Below are 19810 nucleotides of genomic sequence, written 5' to 3'. Positions count from 1 at the left end.
CATACATATTTATTTATTTGAGAGAGACCAAGAGGAAGAAGAGAAGAGAGAAAGAATGGTTGCACCAGGGCCTCCAAACACTGCAAATGAACTCCAGATGTATGCACTACCCTGTGCATCTGGCTTACGTGGGTTCTGGGGCATTGAACCTGGGTCCTTAGGCTTCACAGGCAAAAATACCTTAACCGTTAAGTCATCTCTCCAGCCCATCAGTCTTCTTTTTTTTTTTTTTTAAACAGGAATGGCAAGAATAGTTTGTTTTGTTCATTCATGAGAAATTGAAGCAGATTATTGCTTGGTAACCCAATGGGACATCTGTTTAGACAGATGATTTAATTGGGAGAAATGTAAACATGGTTCTAGATTTACAAACATGTTGGTTACTCTTCCTTGTCTGGGAGGTTGAGCCGAAGTTTACATAGGTTAGAGGAAAGGCTGAGTGTGGGAAATTAAAAAAAAAAAAAAGACATAAAAGCAGATACAAGTAATAAAATAAAGTCAGTCGACAGTCACTATTTACAAGGCCTTAGGTGGCTTGCTCTGGTGGCTCACATGCAAGTGACCTGAGTCACCCCGTCCTCCTGGTCGAACTGGCCATCATCTAGGTCTCGGAGGACGCTGTCGCCGCTGCTGAGCCCGGAGAAGCCGCCGCCCTGCGCGGGCCTCCGCTCCTCGGCCCAGCTTTCCCGGGACGGGGACGGGGACGGGAGGAGGCCGTCCCGGGGTGCGGCGGGGGCCTCGGCCGGTGGGGGTGCGGCGGGGGCGTCGGGGCCCACGCCCTTGCTGCTGCCTTTCCTCCCGTCGTCACTTCTCGGGAGCCGGCTGGTTTTCCTCTGAAACACAAGACGTGGGCGACCAGCGGTGAAAGAGCGTCTCTGGCCCCCCGCCCTGGCCCTCGCTCGTCCCTCTCCGGGTCCTCGCATCTCGCACCAGGAAAGGGGCTCCTGCCATCTTCGAGGACTAGCCCAGAGCCAAGCCCCTTCTTGCCCCCTCTGCCCTGCAATTCCTTGCGGCTTCCCGGAGCGTGCGTCGAGCTGTCAGGTCGGGGAGCGCTAGACAGAGACACAGACACGTCTGTCTTTTCCGTGCTGGCTGGGATCTAAAGAGCAGACACGCGGCCCAGGGGCCTCCGGGTCTAGGTGTCCTAGAGGCACCGGCTGCTGCGAGGCGGGGTCACTGCTCACACCTTGTTTATTTTAAGTGCAGGCCTGGCCTGGCTGGCTGCAATGCAAGCACGCCCCTTTCCTCATCCTACTGCAAGTGGGACTGCTTGGCGGTTTGATTACAGCGCCTTCATCCCACTGATAAGCCGTGGGTGTTCTGCTAATAAATATTTACTGAGGGTTGACAATGTCCTTGGTGAGCTCGGGATGAAGAGGACACGGTCTCTCTGCCAAGTAAGCTGAGGTCAAAATAAGATACCCAAGTCACGGGGAAGGCGCTCAGGGAGCAGCGGAGCTCGGCGGCGTGTGAGTGTTCAGCCTGCTCATGAGATGTCACTACCAAGGGCTTGGTTACCCACGTGCTGGAGTACCATTATAATCTCAGGCGTATAAACTGCGCAAGGGTTTAAAGATAAAATTAGAAATCATGGTACTTCTCCAGTTTGCAAAGATTTTTATCTACCCAAGATTCATTTCTTTTATGTTTTATTTTCGACCTATTTATTTATTTGAGAGAGACAGAGAGAGAAACAAGCAGTAAGAAAGCAAAAGAATGGGCATGCCAGGGCCTCCAGTCACTGCAAAGGAGTGCCACTTTGTGCATTTGGCTTTACGTGGGTCCTGGGGAATCAAACTCGGGTCATTAGGCTCTGCAGGCAAGTGCCCTAACTGCCAAGCCATCTCTCTAGCCCCCTGTTTCATAGTTTAGACTCATCTTGCAGACTACAGAAGTAACAATTATTTTTACTAAAATTTACCAACTCTACTTATTTTTGAGACAGGCTCTTGTATGGTCCAGGCTAGCCTTGTGTTTGTAATCCTCCTGCCTCAGCATCTTGATGTTGGGATCACAAGTGTGTACCAGGATGCCCTTTGTGCCTGCAGCTTTACACCAGTACTGGGGAATCAAACTCTGATCATTAGGTTTTACAGGCAATTGCCTTAACTGCTAAGCCATCTCCCCAGCCCCTGCAATAAATCATGTGTGAGCTAAAAGAGGCCAACTCTCACATTGTAAATGAGGCTTTCCTTAATAAAAATTGAATATTCTTGACGGGTGTGACTGTGCATGCTTTTAATCCTAGCGGTCTGGAGGCTGAGATAGGAAGATGACTGTGAGTTTGAGGCCAGCCTGGAGCTAGAGTGAGTTCCAAGTCAGCCTGGGCTAGAGTGAGACTAGCTCAAAAAAAATCAAACAAACAAACAAAAAAAACCCCTGAATATTCTCTTTGGTTTTTCTTTTTTTTCAAGATAAGGTCTTGTTCTAGCCCAGGATGTCCTGGAGTTCATTATATAGTTTCCGGGTGGCCTTGAACTCTCAGCAATCTTCCTACCTCTGCCTCCTGAGTGCTGGGATTAAAGGTTTGTGGTACCATGCCCAATTTAAAATTGAATACTCTTGAGAATAAGGTACTTATAGTAACTCACTTTCAGATCAGCACTAATAACTAAATAGCTACCAATTGTAAATATGAGGTGTTAGCTGACGAAACAACACTGTAACTCTAAAAGATTTCAGAAATATTTTTATTTGTTTTTTAAAAAATATTTTTTGTCCATTTTTTATTTATTTATTTGAGAGCGACAGACACAGAGAGAAAGACAGATAGAGGTAGAGAGAGAGAATGGGCGTGCCAGGGCTTCCAGCCACTGCAAACGAACTCCAGACACGTGTGCCCCTTGTGCATCTGGCTAACGTGGGACTGGGGAACCGAGCCTCGAACCTGGGTCCTTAGGCTTCACAGGCAAGTGCTTAACCGCTAAGCCATCTCTCCAGCCCTCAGAAATATTTTTGTCATATGACTATGAAGTCCAATAACTGGATCTTTTTGTTTGTTTTTCTAGGTAGGGTCTCACTCTAGCCCAGCCTCATCTGGAATTCACTATGTAGTCTCAGGCTGGCCTCGAACTCACAGCAACCCTCCTACCTCTGCCTCCCAAGTGCTCAGTGCTGGGATTAAAGGTGTGTGCCACCACGTCTGGCCAATAACTATATCTTTACCAAAGATAATGTCTCTCCAATCTCACCGTCAACCCATATGAAATGATATTTCCAACACATCAATTTATGATGTCCTTACAACTTAAAGCATAAGAGTTTGAATCCAGGTTTGTTCTGGGAGACAATATCCTTAAGTCTCCTTCTTCAGAGGTGGGACCTATGCCAGACAGAAGATAGAGGTTATCCGAGGTTGTGGAGTGGCTGGGCCCAAACTGGAGTCTCTACCTTGTTCTTGTCTCACTAGATTAGCCACATGTACAAAAACATGGGTAGAAGTGTGGTACAAGACTTGTATTTCCTAAATTAAAGGAAGTATTTTTTGATACAGGATTTCATTGTAGGCCAGGCTGACTAGAAACTCACTCTGTAGCCAGGCTGGTCTGATGCTCATGGTGATCCTTCTACCTCAGACTTTCAAGTGCTGGGACTAAAAGGTGTGTACCACCATGTTTAGCTCCTAAACAAAAAAAATTTTTTTTTTCAAGGTAGGGTCTCACTCTACCCCAGGCTGACCTGAAATTCACTATGTAGTCTCAGGGTGGCCTCAAACTCATGGTGATCCTCCTATCTCTGCCTCCTGAGTGCTGGGATTAAAGGCATGCACCATCATGCCCAGCTTTACATTTTTCTTTTACTTACAAAAATAATAAATGTTTAATGTAGAAAACCTGGCAAAAACAAACAAAAAGACAAAAGTCATTTATAACCCTATCTCCCCAAAGTACCATTGTTAAAAATCTTGTCATATTTTACTATGTTTTCTTCTTGGCAGATTTTACTATATCACATACATGCATGTAATTGATACCTAGAAACACTACTCAGATGTTTTAAATTTGATTTATTTATCCTGTGTTTTTCATTGTGTGTGTATGTATGTGCACATATGTGTATGTGGTCACATTCACATGTGCTTGTGTGTGTGCCAAAGCCAGCAGACAACCTTGGGTGTCATCCCCAAGAACATCACCCACTCTTTGAGTGCTGGGATTAAAGGCCTGCGCTACCATGCCCGGCTCTTCTGATATTTTTACTATAAAGTGAGAGGAGGACTCGGGGAAATGGCTTAGCAGATACAGCATTTGCCTGTGAAGCCTAAAGACGTGGGTTTGATTTCCCCAGGACCCATGTAAGCCAGATGAACAAGGGGGCCCATGTGTCTGGAGTTCATATGCAGTGGCTGGAGGCCCTGGCGTGCCCATTCTCTCTCTCCTTTTCTCTATCTGACTCTTTCTCGCTCATAAATAAATAACTAAATAAAGTATTTTAAAGTGTGAGGAAATCATATCAAGATTTGATGCTCGGGCTGGCAAGATGGTTTAGTGGTTAAGGCACTTGCCTACAAAGCCTAAGGACCCAGGTTCAACTCTCCAGGTCCCATGTGAGCCAGATGCACAAGGTGACACAAGCGTGCAAGGTTGCACATGTGCACAAGGTGGTGCAGGTGTCTGGAGTTCAATTGCAGAGGCTGGAGGCCCTGTTGTACCAATCCTCTCTCTCTCAGAAAAAGAAAAAAAAAAACAAAAAAGGCCAGTCTGTTGGGCTTGCCTCAGAAAAAAAGATTTGGCAAGCCAGGTGTGGTGGCACATGCTTTTAATTCCAGCACTCAGGAGGCAAACCCGACCTTGAAAAAAAAAAAAGATTTTGATGCTTATAGTTAAAATACATTATATGCATCTGTTGAATTGTCATGATGAAACCCACTACTCAGTGCAATTGATATATATTAGGGCTGGGCATAAGGCTCAGTGGTTATAAAGAGCTTGCTTGCAAAGTCAGACAGCCTGATTTCCAGTACCCATGTAAAGCCAGATGCACAAAGTGCCACATACATCTGGAGTTCATTTGTAGTGGCAAGAGGCCCTAGAGTGCCCATACTCTTTTTCTTTCTCTCTTCTGTCAAATAAATAATTTTTTAAAATATCTAACAACCACAAAAAGATTTGGATGCAGAGTCGATGCCATCCTAGTAAAACCCATTAACTTTCTTTTTTTTTTTTTTTTGGTTTTTTGAGGTAGGGTCTCACTCTGGTCCAGGCTGACCTGGAATTAACTCTGTAGTCTCAGGGTGGCCTTGAACTCATGGCAATCCTCCTACCTCTGCCTCCCAAGTGCTGGGATTCCATTAACTTTCTTTTTTGTTTTTTTTTTAGAGTCTCACTCTAGCCCAGGCTGACCTGGAATTCACTATGTAGTTCCAGGCTGGCCTTGAATTCACGGTGATCCTCTTAACCTCTACCTCCCGAGTGCTGGGATTAAAGGCCTGTGCCACTATGGCCCAGCTTCCCATTAACTTCTGAGTCATTCCCATTTACAAACTAAAAATGCATGAAACTGGGCTGGGGATATGGCTCAGTGGCTAAAGGTGCTTGCTTGCAAAGCCTGCTACCCCTGGTTCAATTCCTCAGTGCCCACATAGAGCTAGATGCACAAGGTGTTGCATGCATCTGGAGTTTGTTGCAGCAGTAGGAGGCCCTGGTGTTCCCATATCCACCCAACTTCCCTCCTCTCTCTGTTTCCAAATAAATAAAAATATTCAGGGCTGGGGAAAGAGGGCGCAACAGTTAAGGTACTTGTTTGCAAAGCCTGATGGCTTAGGTTCAATTCCCCAGTACCCATGTGCAGTCAGATACACAAGGTGGCACATGCATCTGAGGCTCATTTGCAGTGGCAGGAGGCCCTGGTGCACCATACTCTCCTTCTGTCTCTTTATGTCTTTCTCTGTCTCAAATACATAAGTAAAAATATTGCTCAGCATGGTGGCACATGCCTTTAATCCCAGCATTCAAGAGGCAGAGGTAGGAAGATTGTTGTGAATTTGAGGTCAGCCTGAGAATTTACAGTGAATTCCAAATCAGCATGGGCTAGAGTGAGACCCTACCTAGGGAAAAAAATACACGAAACTGAAGTGACAAGCCAGTAGAATTTAGGATGCACTACCTTTCATTTTTCACTGCCAGTGTTTTGAAAACAAAAACAAAAGTTAGAGCTATTTGTAATCATAAGACATTGTGTTGACTGAATGGTGTCAGGCAACAGAATAGAATAGCCAAGAGATATAATTTACAAAGCAATAAAATTAGAATGGACAGTCAAGATTTCTTTTAAAAAAATTATGGGCTGGAGAGATGGCTTAGCAGTTAAGCGCTTGCCTGTGAAGCCTAAGGACCCGGGTTCCAGGCCTGATTCCCCCGACCCACGTTAGCCAGATGCACAAGGGGGCGCATGCATCTGGAATTCGTCGGCAGTGGCTGGAAGCCCGGGCGCGTCCATTCTCTCTCTCTCTCTGCCTCTCTGTCTGTCGCTCTCAAATAAATAAATAAAAATAAACCAAAAAATTAAAAAAATTATTTAGGGCTGGAGAAATGGCTTAGCAGTAAAGGAGCTTGCCGGCAAAACCTTATGACCCTGGTTTGATTGGATTCCCCAGTGCCCATGTAAAGCCAGATGCACAAAGTGATGTCTGCATCTGGAGTTCATTTGCAGTGTCTGGAGGCCCTGGTGTACCTATTCTGTCTCTCTCTCTCTTTCTCTCTCTCTCTCCTTGCAAATGAATAAATATTTTAAAATTTATTTATTTATTTGAAAGAGAGAGAGAGAGAAGAAGAGAATGGGCACCCAGAGCCGTTAGCCACTGCAAATGAATTCCAGAAGCATGCACCACCTCATGCAGCTGGCTTACACGGGTCCTGGGAAATCACACCTGGGACCTTTGGCTTTGCAGGCAAGCACCTTAACTGCTAAACCATCTCGCCAGCCCAAGGTTTCTTTTCTTCCTTTTTTTTTTTTTTTTTTTTTTTTTTTGTGGGCATCTCAGCTTTGGGGGAGGAATAAGATGCTAGTACAAGCCCAGATGTAACTCTTGGAACATCTGGAAGACTTAGAGCTCTTGAACTGTGCAGAGATGTGCCAACCCTGCCTGTTCACAGGACTTGTCACTGAATCATTCCAGCTTTCTTTTCTTGACATTGTAAGCCTACCAGTACCCTCACCTAGAAGCCAACAGTCTTTTATTATGTAGGAGTGCTTGAGCAGGCTTTCTGACCCTTAAAACTCAAGCTGCGTCAGTCAGGAATACGGAAGCATGCTTGGGTGGCCCAGAAGAGTGAGGCTCCCCAGCTTCAACCTGCCCTTGCAGCCCGGTGGCCTCTCCTCACCACACCGGGAAGAAGCATTCCCTGGGTGAAGTACTTTGTTGGTGAGTAAAGCAACTGCTTTCCTCTTTATTTTTTTATTTTTTAAATTTTATTTATTTATTTATTTGAGAGCGACAGACACAGAGAGAAAGACAGAGAGAGGGAGAGGAGAGAGAATGGGCGCGCCAGGGCTTCCAGCCTCTGCAAACGAAGTCCAGACGCGTGCGCCCCCTTGTGCATATGGCTAACGTGGGACCTGGGGAACCGAGCCTCGAACCGGGGTCCTTAGGCTTCACAGGCAAGCGCTTAACCGCTAAGCCATCTCTCCAGCCCCCTCTTTATTTTTGTGTGATGCTTCTCGAGATCCCAACCTCCTCTGTTTACACGGGCACCTGACTGAGTTTCTTGTGGGCTTCACTAGTAGCTGACGCTAGTAGCTTGATAACACCCGGAGCTTATGAGGGAAATATGACGCTTCTGCTTTGCAAAGAATCCCAAAAGAACTTCAGCTGACTTTGTAAAGGCAAATATTTTATTATGAGGAACGGAGAGAAGCTAATGTGTATATTAAATGTTTTCTAGTGTTCATGTGGTCTGAGCAAAGTTACTTGGAAAGGATTTAACTCAGCCCGTTCTCTTGCTCCTGCTCTTTTAGAGAAATGATGCATCGGGAGCCCCAGCAACTCTTCCAGGGCTGGAAGGAGTGAGTACCCTGAACGATCGCTCTCGCACTCCAGACTGACGGTGCATTCATGACCCCACTGTGAGTACCAATAACCCCAGTGAGGACGAGCCTCACTGAGATGGGGCTGGGAAGGGAGGGAACAGAAGAGTACAACCCGATGGGAATATGAGCAATGTGTGTTAGGCTCATATAGGAAAGTTCACTTTCAGTCAATTAAATGGGAAAAGAAAACATTGATAAACTACATTTCTGTTTAATAGCTGATGGTCATTTTAGCTGGAGAAAATATAGGGCCATTTGCAGTTTCTAGATTTTTCTTCATACACTTAAGTAGAGTTTAATAATCTGGTGTTGAAAGAAAAAAGTATTCCTGTGAAAACAATAGTAACTTCCAACATTACCAGGCCCTGTGCCACATACACTTGTACCTATTTTCAAACCACATCCTACCAGCCCACAGTATGTGCTGAAGTTACCATATCTTATAGATGAGGGGATGAAGGCCTGGGAAGGTGGCAGGGCTCAAGGCTGCCTTTTTTGTTGTTGTTGTTATTCTTTTATTTTTATTTTTATATTTATAATTATTTCAGGAGAGAGAGAGGGGGAGAGACACAGAGAGAGAATTGGCACGCCAAGGCCTCCAGCCACTGCAATTGAACTCCAGACACTTGTGCCACCTTGTGGTCGTGTGTGACCTTGCACCCTTGCATCACCTTGTGCATTTGACTTATGTGGGATCTGGAGAGTTGAACATGGGTCCTTAGGCTTCGCAGGCAAGCACCTTAACCGCTAAGCCATTTCTCCAGCCCAGGGCTGTTTTAGTAAGGTTTTGTTTTTGGAGATTCAAGTCAGCAAGTCATCTCCAGTCTCTCCTCTCCCACTTCCCCTCTCTCCCTCTATACTTTTCTCCCTTATTCTTTCACTTTCTGGTGTGTTTGGGGGATAGTATTGTGATGTGTAGTATGTGTAGTGTGTGTGTATGCAGATGCATGTGCACAGACACACACATGTGGAGGCCAGAGGAAGACGTCAGGTATCCTCCCCTGTTGCTTTTCTGCCTTATTTCCTTGAGAGTTTCTCACGGAACCTGGAGCAGCCAGTTTCCAGTTACGTCGGCTGACCAGTGAGCCCCAGCACCCCTCCTGTCTCTGCCCAACTCCGAGCTGCGTTGCAGCTGTGTGTGGCCGTGGTCAGCACTTCCTGTGCATGTCAGGACTTGAACTCAGGTCCTCATGTTTGCACAGCAAGCTCCCTTACCCACCCAACCACTGTCCTAGCCCCTGTCTTTTCTTTCTGGCAGGGGAGAACAGATAGTTACATAAATGAAAACTTGTATGACCTTTATGAAGTAGGATATAGGCCTTGTTTTCTGGCTGAAGAAAAGGAAGGTTCATCCTGTGCCTCCTCTTTCCTAGTTGCTTATAGCTCAAAATAGCTCTTAGGGTGAAGTGCCGTATTTTGGAGTGGCATATTCTTTACTTTTTATTTTATTTTAGAGAGAGAGAAAATTGGCATGCCAGGGCCTCAGCCACTGAAATCCAACTCTAGAGAACTTTTAATTCAACCTAGTGGGCATGTGCAACCTTGTACTTGCCTCACCTTTGTGCATCTGGCTAACGTGGGATCTGGAGAGTTGAACATGGATCCTCAGACTTTGCCGGCAAGCGCCTTAACTGCTAAGCCATCTCTCCAGCCCTGGAGTGGCATATTCTAGTGCCCTTCAGAATTGTCTTGTATTTCTTTTCTTGCATATTGGTTAAGGAGACTGTTTCCATGTGGAGTCCATATTCCCTAATATGTACTCATATTTGGAATTATAGTGAGAGTTTATAGATTAAATGCTTTAATATCATGTTCCATTTATAAAATGAAACTTGATGGATTTTACTTACTTCTGGAGTCTGAGCAGCAGAATTCCACATGACTGGCCTCTGAAGGAATACAACCTGCTTTGTAGCCAGGTTCCCTTCACTGCAAATTAAAACAATAGGATTAGTATTTGTGAATTAGTAAATTTTCTTTAAAATTTTGAGAACTTTTAATTCATTTTTAGAGTTAGTATATTAAACTAATGGGCTTAATTGTGGCATTTTCATACATATGTATCATGATAGGTTGTTCTAGTGAATTAGTAATTTTCTTTCTTTTTTTTTAAACTTTTTTTTGTTTATTTTATTTATTTATTTGAGAGCTACAGACACAGAGAGAAAGACGGGGGGGGGGAGAGAAAGAGAGAGAGAGAGAGAGAGAGAATGGGTATGCCAGGGCTTCTAGCCACTGCAAACAAACTCCAGACATGTGTGCCCCCTTGTGCATCTGGCTAATGTGGGTCCTGGGGAATTAAGCCTCGAACCGGAGTTCTTAGGCTTCACAGGCAAGTGCTTAACCACTAAGCCATCTCTCCAGCCTGTAATTTTCTTTATTACAAATATTTTAATAAAGTTTTTATTTTTATTTTTATTTGAGAGAGGGAGGGAGAGAATTGGTGTGCCAGGGCCTCAGCCACTGCAAGTGAACTCCAGTTGCTTGTGCCACCTAGTAGGCATGTGTGGCCTTGTGCTTGTTTTACCTTTGTGTGTCTGGCTTATGTGGGATCTGAAGAGTCAAACATGGGTCCTTAGGCTTTGCAGGCAAGCACCTTAACTGCTAAGCCATCTCTCCAGGCCTAAAAAAAAATTTAGCCAGGCATGATGGTGCACACCTTTAATCCCAGCACTTGGGAGACAGAGGTAGGAGGATTGCTGTGAGTTCAAGGCCACCCTGAGACTACATGTGAATTCCATGTCAGCTTGGGCTAGAGTGAGACCCTACCTTGAAAAAACAAAACAAAACAAAACAAAAACCCTTTTTTAATTTATTTACTTGAGATGGGGGAAGAGTGGAAGAGAGAGAGAATAGGTGTGCCAGGGCCTCTAGCCAGTGCAAACAAACTCCAGATGTACACACTATCATGTGCATCTAGCTTATGTGGGTGCTGGGGAATCAAACCTGGTCCTTAGGCTTTGCAGGCAAGAGCTTTAACTGCTAGGCCATCTCTCCAGCCTGAATTAATAGTTTTCTGGAGCTGGGCATGGTGGTGCATGCCTTTAATCCCATAACTTGGGACAATCATCATGAGTTTGAGGCCACCCTGTGACTTCACAGTTAATTGCAGGTCAGCCAAGGACAGAGTGAGACCCTACCTGGAAAAACCAAAATAATAATAATAATAATTTTCAGTATCCATGTTCATACTTGGCTAGGATGATCCACATCTTTTCCATGTAGAATAATCTTCTGATCCCAAAATAATAGAGAAATGATGCTATGTATGTTGCAGTTGGAAAACAAGAAGAAAGCCCCTTCTAATCAGTCAGTACAGGGTGTAGGAGACAGACCCTGAGGACACTCAACACCCACCAGAGCAGAGATCCAGAGGCTCCTGAGAGCTCACCATCCCGGCTCAGGGAATTTTGCAGAAGAGGAGGAGGAAAGATTGTAAGAGCCACAGGTTGAGACAACATGCCCAGAGGTATTCTCTGTCCCCCAAAATAACTGACTGCCATTCTCTCACAATGTATAACTCACAACCCCATAGGGAGTATCCGCTGAGGAGGGTCTCCAGTGGAATGGGGGCAGAGGCGAGGGAAGAGAGGGTTCCAACACATGATGTATCCATACAAAATATACTGATGATGATAATAATAGTAATAAAAGAGAAAGGAAAGCCAGGCGTGGTGGCGCATGCCTTTAATCCCAGCACTCGAGAGGCAGAGGTAGGAGGATTGCTGAGACTACATAGTGAATTCCAGGTCAGCCTGGGCCAGAATGAGACCCTACCTCGAAAAACCAAAAAAAAAAAAAAAAACAAAAACAAAAAAACAAAACCAAACCAAAAAAACCCCCAAACAAACGAAAAAACAAACAAACAACAAAACAAAACAAAACAACAACAACAACAAAAACCAGAGAGAGAAGGAAATGAAAAGGGCTGGAGAAGTGGCTTAGTGGTTAAGGTGCTTGCCTTCCAAACCTAATGACCCAGGTCTGATTCCCCAGTACCCACGTAAAGCCAGATGCAGTGGTGCATGTATCTGGAGTTTTGTTTGCAGTGGCTGGAGGCCCTGCAGTGCCCATTTTCTCTCTCCCCCTCTCTTCTATCTCTCTTTGCTTGCAAATAAATAAATAAATATATTTAAAAAAAATTAAAGAAAAGAACTCGAAAACAGAATGTCATTACAAAATAAAACAATTTTAATTACAATCTTACTATACTAGCATGACTATTTTTATTTCTTTCCCCCAGTCTTTCTTAATGTGTGTATTTTGCATGTCTATAACCATTGCATATTTACATGTTTGTTTCTATTCCTTTCACTGAACACCATTTTCTTGTATACTGTGATAATATTTTTAATGGCTATAGTGAGACCTTCAAAGAATCAGGGTACTAAAATGCACTAAGGTTTTCCTTTATTTTTGGACAGCTCATTTCCTGTTAGTCATAAATCATGCTATTATAAAAATATGTATAGTCTTCCTCTTATGAATAATTTACTTGAAATAAATTCTCTGGAGTGGGATTATTAAGTCAAAAATATTACTTAAGCATCTTGGTATGCACTGTCAATTTTTTTCTTACCAAAAAAAGGACCAATTTGGGGTTCCCATGTGAGAAATTTTATATACATTTTCCACAAAGATTTCAGCCACAGTCAGTTCCATTTTCGGATGCTTCTTTGTAGTCAGCCACTCAGTATTCTCCTGACTTAGCGATCATCATGGCAAATTACCCCTTGCCAAAGACCACTTACGTTTGTATTCCTCTGACGTGCTTTCTGTCTCCATGGATTTATGGGAGGACTGTCTGGAGCTAATGTTGCTCAGTTACGACTTTTATTATGCAAAAACCCCAACAAAACCTTACTATTAGCTGCAATTTATTCTGTGCCCTTTTTCTGCAAAACAAATGCAGCACTGAAACTCTCCTAGAGGTACATGTTAACCAGACACTGAAAATTCCAGTCTTAGTGATGCCGCTGAATTGTGAGAAATCTCAAATCTCCCTGAAGGTGGTAAGAGGAGCTGGCTGGCTTCATATTTATTTATTTTATAAACTTTGTCAGGTCTAGCTTCGTTTTAGTATTATCTTGTCTTTTTATTCTTTTCCAGGTAGGGTCTCATTCTAGCTCAGGCTGACCTGGAATTCACTATGTAGTCTCAGGGTGGCCTTGAAGTCATGGCGATCCTCCTACCTCTGCCTCCAGGGTGCTAGGATTAAAGGTATGCGCCGCCACCACACCCAGCTGTTACCTTGTCTCTTTAAGAAATATTCTATTTATTTATTTATTTATTTATTTATTTATTTATTTATGAGAGAGATAGATAGAGAGAGAGAGAATGGGTGTACCAGGGCCTCTACCCAATGTAAGCGAAATCCAGATGCATGCTCCACTTTATGCATCTGGCTTAAGTGGGTCCTGGGGAATTGAACCTGGGTCTTTAGGCTTTGCAGGCAAGTACCTTAAGAGCTAAGCCATCTCTCCAGCCCCTAACTCATCTTATGTTAGAACTTTTATGAACTTATGTTCAACTTTTTCTGAATCTAACTATTGGAACAACTTAAATCATGAGCTGCTATTGGTACTGGGGAGGGATTAGCATGCAAGTTGGGAGGCAGTGTCTTTGGAACCAGACAGTTCCTGGGTTCGAATCCAAACTCTAGCACCTAAAGCTCATGACTTTAGTCAGTGTCATTTGCCCTCAGTTTCCTGACTTTGTGAAAGACAGGGAAGTCAGCTGGCACAAACGGCCTCCCCCGTGCCTGCACTGGAAGGAGCACAGGTGTGACTCCTTTCCACCGTCCCAATCACTTAGTGCAGGGTGAGGTGGAACTGGGGGAAGAGAAGTATCTCATAACCAAGAATACTTTTCAGAGAGCAAGTTCAAGTGACAGAGTACATAGAAGAGAGAAGAAGCCGGGCGTGGTGGCACACACCTTTCGTCCCAGCACTTGGGAGGCAGAGGTAGGAGGATCGCTGTGAGTTTGAGACCACCTTGACGCTACATAGTGAATTCCAGATCAACCTGGGCTAGAGTGAGACCCTATCTGAAAAAAACAACAACAAAAAGCAAAGCAAAGAAAAAGAAAAACAACAGAAGAGAGAAGAGATTTCCAGGTGCTCTTCAAGCATGAGATCCAGGTTGGGAAACACATGGGAACCAGGCCCAGGTGAGAAAGCAGGGGACGTTAAAGTGGGGTTTGGGAATGACTGCACAGGAGTTCTTTCCACCAGTGATGCTGCCGGGCACCAGGATGAAATGCTTGGCTTATAGCAGGCTTCTCAGACCTGACTGTGCATCCCAGCCCTTGCTGGTTGAGTTCAGAGTCTACCTCACCTCTATGGACTCTCCATTTCCCAGGTTCCTCCAGGCAGTTCCGTTTAACAGTGGATTTGGGAACCGTCATTAGGACAGCCTTCTGAGTGTATTCTTGGACCCAGAGAATTACTTCACAGTGAAGGACTCAGGAACCAGAGGGATGCCATGACAGGCTTCAGAGTCACCAGTAGGCCTAAGTCTCTGTTTCCCAGCAAGGTTTAAATAAGAATTTAGCAGTTACTGAAAAAAGATCACAAATTGCTTATGCCATACATTTCTATAGTCATAAGACAAGTTGCTTAAGTTCCTCAAACACACATAACCAATCACAGTAAAGATTACCTAATCTACTTGAAATTCCCCTAGCCCCCTGCCCACCAGCTCTGCCCCCCCAGCATCCTAAGCCTATCAGAAAAATAGAAGTGCAGTTACTACTTAAATCTACCCATCACGGAACCATTCCCCTACTTCTTTGTTCAAATCCCTATAAAAAACCTGGCCCCCCCCCCCCCCCCCCCCCCACTGCTCAGGACTCTTGTCTGGATCCACTGCTTTGGTGAAAAGCTCCTTGCCTTTGCATACATGGTTGGTTCTCCTTGGTGGTCACTGGGGGCGCCAAGAACTGGGCATAACAACAGTAATTCCTATGACCACAAAGCATTCAGTGTTGGTGTTCCTTAAATTTTAAACCCATCAAAGGTTCTCTCTCTCTCTCTCTCTCTGTGGAAAGAGAGAGGGAGGGAGGGGGAGAGAGGGAGAGAGAAAGAGATAGTAGTAAGGTTTTTTTTTTTTTTTTTTTTTTCTTTTTTTTTTCAGGTAGTTGGGGGCAGAAGCCCAAAGAGGGAACAAACGGACACCTTCCTTTCCTAGCAAAACTGGAACTTATGTCAGGAACTTCATGCTGTTCTCTTTGGGTCGGTCACCTGAGTCCATGAACCAGTCAGATCTTGGCTCCCTAGCCCCTTAAGTCCACGAGCCAATTGGGTCTCTCTTTCCACCCCTGAGTCTGATGACAGGCTCACGGGATTGGACGTATATCGGATGTATAAATGAGGCCGGGCCTTCCCCCGCCGCCCTCTCTCCCCTGGGAGAGTACTTTATTCCTTGCCTGGGTAGTTTTCTGTTTGTCTTCTCCGTGTTAAGCTTTGGGGTAATTTCTCACTTTGATCATAAGTGTGATTTTTCTTTGATCTCTGAGTCCTTCTTAACCCTCTTTGGTCTTTTTATTTGAAGGGGATCTATCCGGGTCTTACGCTTTACCTTCCATACATGGGCATAAGTGCCTCCCCTTGAGCCCCCCTACCCCATGGAGATTTCTCTGTGATGGAGCGTCTCTTGAGTCCTATAGCTAGTACTGAAGGATACTCAGGAGAGAGTTAGCTTCTTCTAGGCAGCTTTGGTTATGGACGGGGGCCCAAAGAGAGAACCAGAAGATGCCACCTCGCCTTGTCGGCAGGAATAGAACTCGTGTCTGATCCAGGTTCACCCACAGCGCCTGCAGCGCCCCCTGCTGCCCCCACAGTTTAGCGCACTGCCTAGGCGGGCTGGCCTTTGGGGTCAGCGTTTTGAATCTACAAACCAGTCAGGTCTTCCCCTTACGTATCCGAGCCTGACAAAAGAATACATTTTCTATTTTTTTTCATATATATATATATATTCTTGGTTTTTCGAGGTATACTTGCTCTAGCCCAGGCTGACCTGGGATTCACTATGTAGTCTCAGGGTGGCCTCGAACTTGTGGTGATCCTCCTACCTCTGCCTTCCGAGAGCTGGAATTAAAGGTCTGCACCACCACACCCGGTTCAGCCTTTTTTTAAGATCCCAATTTCCCTTAAATGAACCCCACACTTCCACAATTTATGATTTCTCCCTAAGTGAACTCAGTAATTTACAATTTATCCTTCTTGAGTCTGTTTTTATCAATTCTTTGTTAAAATAGGATAAAACCCAAACTTGGGGTTCATAAATTTGGGTAGAACCCTCCTGAGCCCCCAAATCCTGCATCCGCATCCTCCCTGGATCTTAATCCCCTGCTCTACTTAGTCTTTTAACTTTATCCCATGTGAAGGCATAGGCCTGACACCTCTTATGCTTAGCTCCCTCGGGTGTTTCTTGTAAGTCACTTTCTAGGTGCTGTCTTCCATGGGCATGTGCAACTGCTATAGCTTATATGAATTTCCCTAAATAAACCTCACATTTCACAATTTCTCCCTAAGTAAAATCAATAATTCACAACCTTTCATTCTTGAGTCCATTTTTTTTTTTTTTTTTTTTTTGAGGTAGGGTCTCACTCTAGCCCAGGCTGACCTGGAATTCACTATGGAGTCTCAGGGTGGCCTCGAACTCATGGCAATCCTCCTACCTCTGCCTCCCGAGTGCTGGGATGAAAGGCATGTGCCACCACGCCCGGCACTTGAGTCCATCTTTGTTACAATAAGGATAAGGACCCAAGTTGGGGTTCACAGGCCTGGGGAACTCCTCCTGAACCTCAAAACCTTGCATCAATTGTTTATAAAGAGTAAAAAGGGCTGGGTGTGGTGGCTCATGCCCTTAATCCCAGTACTTTGTGAGTATAAGGCTACCCTGAAAGACTACATAGTGAGTTCCTGGTCAGCCTGCACTAGAGGAAGACCCTCCTGGAAAAACAAAACAAACAAAAAAGTAAAAGGGCAAGTTGCAGAGTTTGTGAAAGCAACTGTAACACATATACCTAATAAAAGGTTCATACCTACTATATTTAAATAACATATAATCAATTTTAAATGGTGCAAAAGACTTAAGGCCCGGTGTGGTGGTGCATGCCTTTAATCCCAGCACTTGAGAGGCAGAGGTAGGAGGAGTGCTGTGAGTTCGAGGCCACCCTGAAATGACACAGTGAATTCCAGGTCAGTTTGAGCTTGAGTGACACCCTACCTCAAAAAAAAAAAAAAGACTTAAACTGGTACTCTAGCTTTTAAGGGAAAAATCCATGCAGCCAATGAAATGAAAAACTTGCTCAATCTCAGCAATAATTAAAATTACAAATGAAAATCTCACTGAGATCACCTGCACCCACATGAGAACTGAAGTAGGGCAAGATTCCGTGTTGGAGCAAAGGGAACGCTCCCACTCTGCTGGGGCAAATGTAACCTGCCCTCTGGAATGGTTTGGCATTTGTGCAATCAAATTCAAGGAATGCCCTGCCACCCAGCATTTACCCTGGTAGCTACGCATGTGAGCACTCCGGCCCCCAAGCTCTGAAGGGTGCTGCTTGTCATGGCCAGCAAGGGAAGACACGCAAAGCACCTACTAAACGCCTAGAACAGGCAGGCACGCTGCTCCACACGCAGAGAGAGCAGCGCGCGGAAAAGAGCATGATTCCGCTTACCTAACGCTAAGCCACAGGGGAAAGCTGGGGAAAGGCGAGGGAGTAGGTGTGACGGGGAAAAACACCCACGCTTCTAGAATTCCAGCAACGTCTCATTTCTTGGCTGACACAGGCGGAATAACTATGCACAATTGTATTTTAGGTATTGTCTATGTGCTTTATGTCACAGAAGTTATTTAAAATTTTTTTTTAATTTATTTGAGAGCGACAGACATAGAAAGACAGAGGGAGAGAGAGAGAATGGCCCCAGGGCTTCCAGCCTCTGCAAACGAACTCCAGACGCGTGCGCCCCCTTGTGCATCTGGCTAACGTGGGACCTGGGGCACCGAGCCTCGAACCGGGGTCCTTATGCTTCACAGGCAAGCGCTTAACCGCTCTCTCTCCAGCCTGCAGAAGTTATTTTAAAGGGACGTGTTAAATGGTGGCGTGTGGAGGAAAGGTTGTAGGTTTCCATGTGTCAAGGAGCTCCCCGCCTTGCACTCTTACTCCAAGGCCCCTCTTCCTTGAAGACACCCTGCACTCTCCCGACTGCATCGCTCAGTCTCCTGAGAGCGCAAGCAGTCTCAGGCAGTCATACTCCAGCTGCGTGCACACGGCGGTGGAGTTACAGGCGGTCCATACTGTCGCATGCCAAACTGACCCACTGACTATTTCAAACTGAATTCATTTGAAAAGCTGTAATTTTCACAATGGGCCATTTGGCCTGAGCTTTCCGACATATAGCAAGTCATAAAAGTAGGTTTTTTGTTTGTTTTTTTGTTTTTTTTTGAGGTAAGGTTTCATTCTAGCCCAAGCTGACCTGGAATTGACTATGTAGTCTCAGGGTGGCCTTGAACTCATGGTGATCTTCCTACCTCTGCCTTCCAAGAGCTGGGATTAAAGGCGTGCACCACCACGCCGGGCTTGTAAAAGCTCTTTTGTGGAGGGGTGTCCCTCACATGCCAAGGCTGAATGACCGTGCGGACACCAGACACTGCGAATGGGGCTGCAGTGAAGCTCAGTAAGCAAACTTTGTAGTGAGCCTTGTATCCCACCAGCTTCCCAAATCACTTAATAGTCCTCAAATTCCTCCCTTAGACCAGATTTTCATTTGCCCTTTATTCTTCCATGGATCTCTTATTCTTTGCCTAAAAAAATAAAGAGTATCAAACCAGACACGGTGGTAGCACACCTTAATCCCAACACTCAGGAGGCAGAGGTAGGAGGATGACCGAGAGTTTGAGACCACCCTGAGACTACATAGTGAATTCCAGGTCAGCCTGAGCTAGCGTGAGACCCTACCTCAGAAAACCAAAAATAAATAAATTAAAATTAAAAATAAAGAGTATTATGCTTTCGTCATTTCTTTGGACTTGTTCTTTTGCAAAGATCCTTATGAACATGTAAGGATCAATAAAAGTTTTGTTTTTCTGTTGTTTCATATTCCTTGGGCTTCTAGCTAGCTTCACCCAAAGAGCCAACAAAAGAATTAAGGGGGAGGGGACTGGAGAGATGGCTCAGTGGTTAAGGCACTTGCCTGAAAAGCCTATTGACCTAGGTTTGATTTCCCCCATACCCAGGTAAAGCCAGATGCACGAAGTGGTGCATACATCTGGGGTTCATTTGCAGTGGCTTCCTAGTAGTCACTACTAAGGCCTTTCTATATATTTTCTAAATCAATGACATTGTTGTTTTTCTTATTACATTTTCATACCCATGATATACCATGCATCTGTGTATGCACTGTGGCCTTTTAGAGGTACTCACACCATCATAATATCTTTAGATTTGGTTCCCTTCTTACCAATAGCCATCTCCCATCCTCTAGTGGCAATATCAGCCCTAATGAGAATGCACACACTAGTCTCCATTGAAGGACTTGTCATCAAGGGCTCCGCATTCATAATATACAACTGTGCTGATGCCTGTCAAAGCAGATTTGGGCTCCTGGAAGCACACTGCCAGTAGCGGATAAAATATTGTGTTGGCATAGGAAGCATTCAATAAACGCATATATTTGAGTTAAACCAAGAGAATATTCTAGCTGAAATGAAATGCACAGTTATAAACCAATTTGAATCCAATTGAGCTGATTTCAAAAAGAGTGGATTTATCTGT

General features: G+C 44.7%; 1 protein-coding gene across 1 annotated transcript in view; it reads right to left on the bottom strand.

Moving 5' to 3' along the window:
- Positions 1-291: 291 nt before the first annotated feature.
- The window catches only part of Rftn2 (raftlin family member 2), a 78008-nt gene continuing 58489 nt past the window's right edge, over positions 292-19810 (bottom strand). Inside the window, exons 8-9 of the mRNA XM_045147211.1 lie at positions 9879-9957; positions 292-833 (exon numbers count right to left, since the gene is read on the bottom strand). Coding sequence (XP_045003146.1) covers positions 549-833; positions 9879-9957 — 364 coding nt within the window. The 3' untranslated portion in view covers positions 292-548. The remainder of the gene's footprint in view (positions 834-9878; positions 9958-19810) is intronic.

Source organism: Jaculus jaculus, chromosome 4, assembly GCF_020740685.1.
Source record: "Jaculus jaculus isolate mJacJac1 chromosome 4, mJacJac1.mat.Y.cur, whole genome shotgun sequence".
Lineage (NCBI taxonomy): Eukaryota > Metazoa > Chordata > Mammalia > Rodentia > Dipodidae > Jaculus > Jaculus jaculus.
Note: the sequence above shows the minus strand (reverse complement) of the source record. Positions and strands in the feature narration are given on the sequence as shown.